The sequence below is a fragment of the Aplysia californica genome, unplaced genomic scaffold (genome assembly GCF_000002075.1).
Source record: "Aplysia californica isolate F4 #8 unplaced genomic scaffold, AplCal3.0 scaffold01011, whole genome shotgun sequence".
Classification (NCBI taxonomy): Eukaryota; Metazoa; Mollusca; class Gastropoda; order Aplysiida; family Aplysiidae; genus Aplysia; species Aplysia californica.
In genome coordinates this window covers 98564-100219 of record NW_004798281.1, presented here as the reverse complement: position 1 = coordinate 100219, position 1656 = coordinate 98564, and the positions used below count along the sequence as shown (strand labels likewise).

The following is a 1656-nucleotide window of genomic DNA, read 5'->3' as shown; positions in this document are numbered from 1 at the left end:
CTCCCCCCCCTTTTTTTACTTCCCTTTTTACCGCTGGCTGGTGTAGCGCTCGCAGCAGAGTAAGCAGAGATATATAAGCGGTCATGTCGATATGTAGGTGTCTGAAAAACTGACCATGCCAGAAGATTGCGAGATTAGCCACATGAGGGGCGATTGGAGATTGGTCTGGTTGATAAAACTGACTGTTTTTTCCGGATGTGCCAGCCTCCAGGGTCTGTGAGAGAGTGTGGAGTTGGTAAACCGAGGCCTGGAATATGTTTCCAACAGGTGTTCTGCCCAGAGCTACGTTTGTGTTTGGTTCTTTGGGAGTTTGTTTGTTTATTTTGGGTTATTCTTCCGTTGCAAGACAGTTTGGGTAACCGTACCTAGTATTTCTGTCCCAGTGAAGATTGTGTGGGTTGTCAAATTGTCGAGCAGATCGATGTTTTTGGTGGGTTGTTCATGGTGGCTTTTAATCAGAAATTTTGCGATGTGAAAGGTCTTCTCCAGCCTTCCGTTCGGAACTTACTTGACCTATTACTCACGTCCGGGGTAAACACTCTCTCAAGACCCAACACCAAGGGTAGCCGTGACGCCATGCACGAAAGATGATTTCCCTGAGTTTAAGAACTGGGCCTCCTCTCGGCTCCTGACTCTTTCTGCAGCCTTTCTACTGCTACTCCTTGGCTCCTTCTTACTGCTTTTCTGGTAGGGAAAATCTACACCTAGCCTTCTCGGACAAGGGCGAGAAATCTCGGAGGGCCCGTGTGCAAGTTGCGCAAGTTAAAGATCCCTTGGTGATCTTAAATCGATTAGAGTAGGCTTCGGCCGCCACCTGGGCAAAATTCAAAATTTCCTACCGACTGAAAATATTAGGTGTGCCCTGCGCGCTCATGACCTTAAGCAGGTGCGAGCGCCGTAAAACACTTACCAAAACAAATTTTAAAAAAAACTACTGGGGCTGAAGTAGGCCTTTACCGCCATGTTTATTTCACGATAGTGGCAGATAATCAATTGAGCCAGTGCTGTCCTCCAACATTATGGTTGTTTTTTGTTGGGTTTTTTTTTGTTGTTGCCATAGTATGCAGGTTATTTTTGTTTGGTCATTGTAATATCTTTGATTTGGGTTTTACATTAAAGAAATCTTAGGTTGATGCATGGTACGCTTGTACATCTGGCTTTTAACTTTCGGTTCTCATGTGCAATATCCCGTCTTTAGAGAGCGTTTCACTCTTTGAACCCCCCTCCCCCTCCCTCCCTCCACCCAAGCCCTTTTAACTCTCTTTAAAAAAAATTATCTTTAGGATGGGGGAGGCGCGGCTCGAAGAAAAAAAATATTTTAAGAAAAGCCCGTCTATATGTCTTTGCCTTGATCTTGCAAGAGGCATTGATTTTAATTATGTATTTTCGTGTATGAAAAATCGAAAATGACAGCCAGAAAAGAGATAAGAAAAAGGATTCGTCGCCGCTGGTAAAGGGTTGACTTTGAGGCTGGGTGGGAGCTTCAACTACACAGCTGTCACGCGGCATAGGTCGTCACCAGTCTAATCATTCGAAGTGATAAGCGAAAATGATCATAAATTAGATGCTGAGACTCTTTCAGTTACTGTGATCCTGGACTGGGATTGAGAGGGCTTAGGAATAGATAAAAGGAGGAGAGGGGGGGGGGGGGGGGGG

At 45.2% G+C, this 1656-nt stretch overlaps 1 protein-coding gene across 1 annotated transcript in view; it reads right to left on the bottom strand.

The window, feature by feature from the left end:
- Window positions 1-1656, bottom strand: part of LOC101863220 (cytochrome P450 1A5-like) — an 11689-nt gene that overhangs the window by 6824 nt on the left and 3209 nt on the right. Inside the window, exon 2 of the mRNA XM_035973116.1 lies at window positions 115-214. Within this exon, the coding sequence (XP_035829009.1) occupies window positions 115-214 (100 nt within the window). The remainder of the gene's footprint in view (window positions 1-114; window positions 215-1656) is intronic.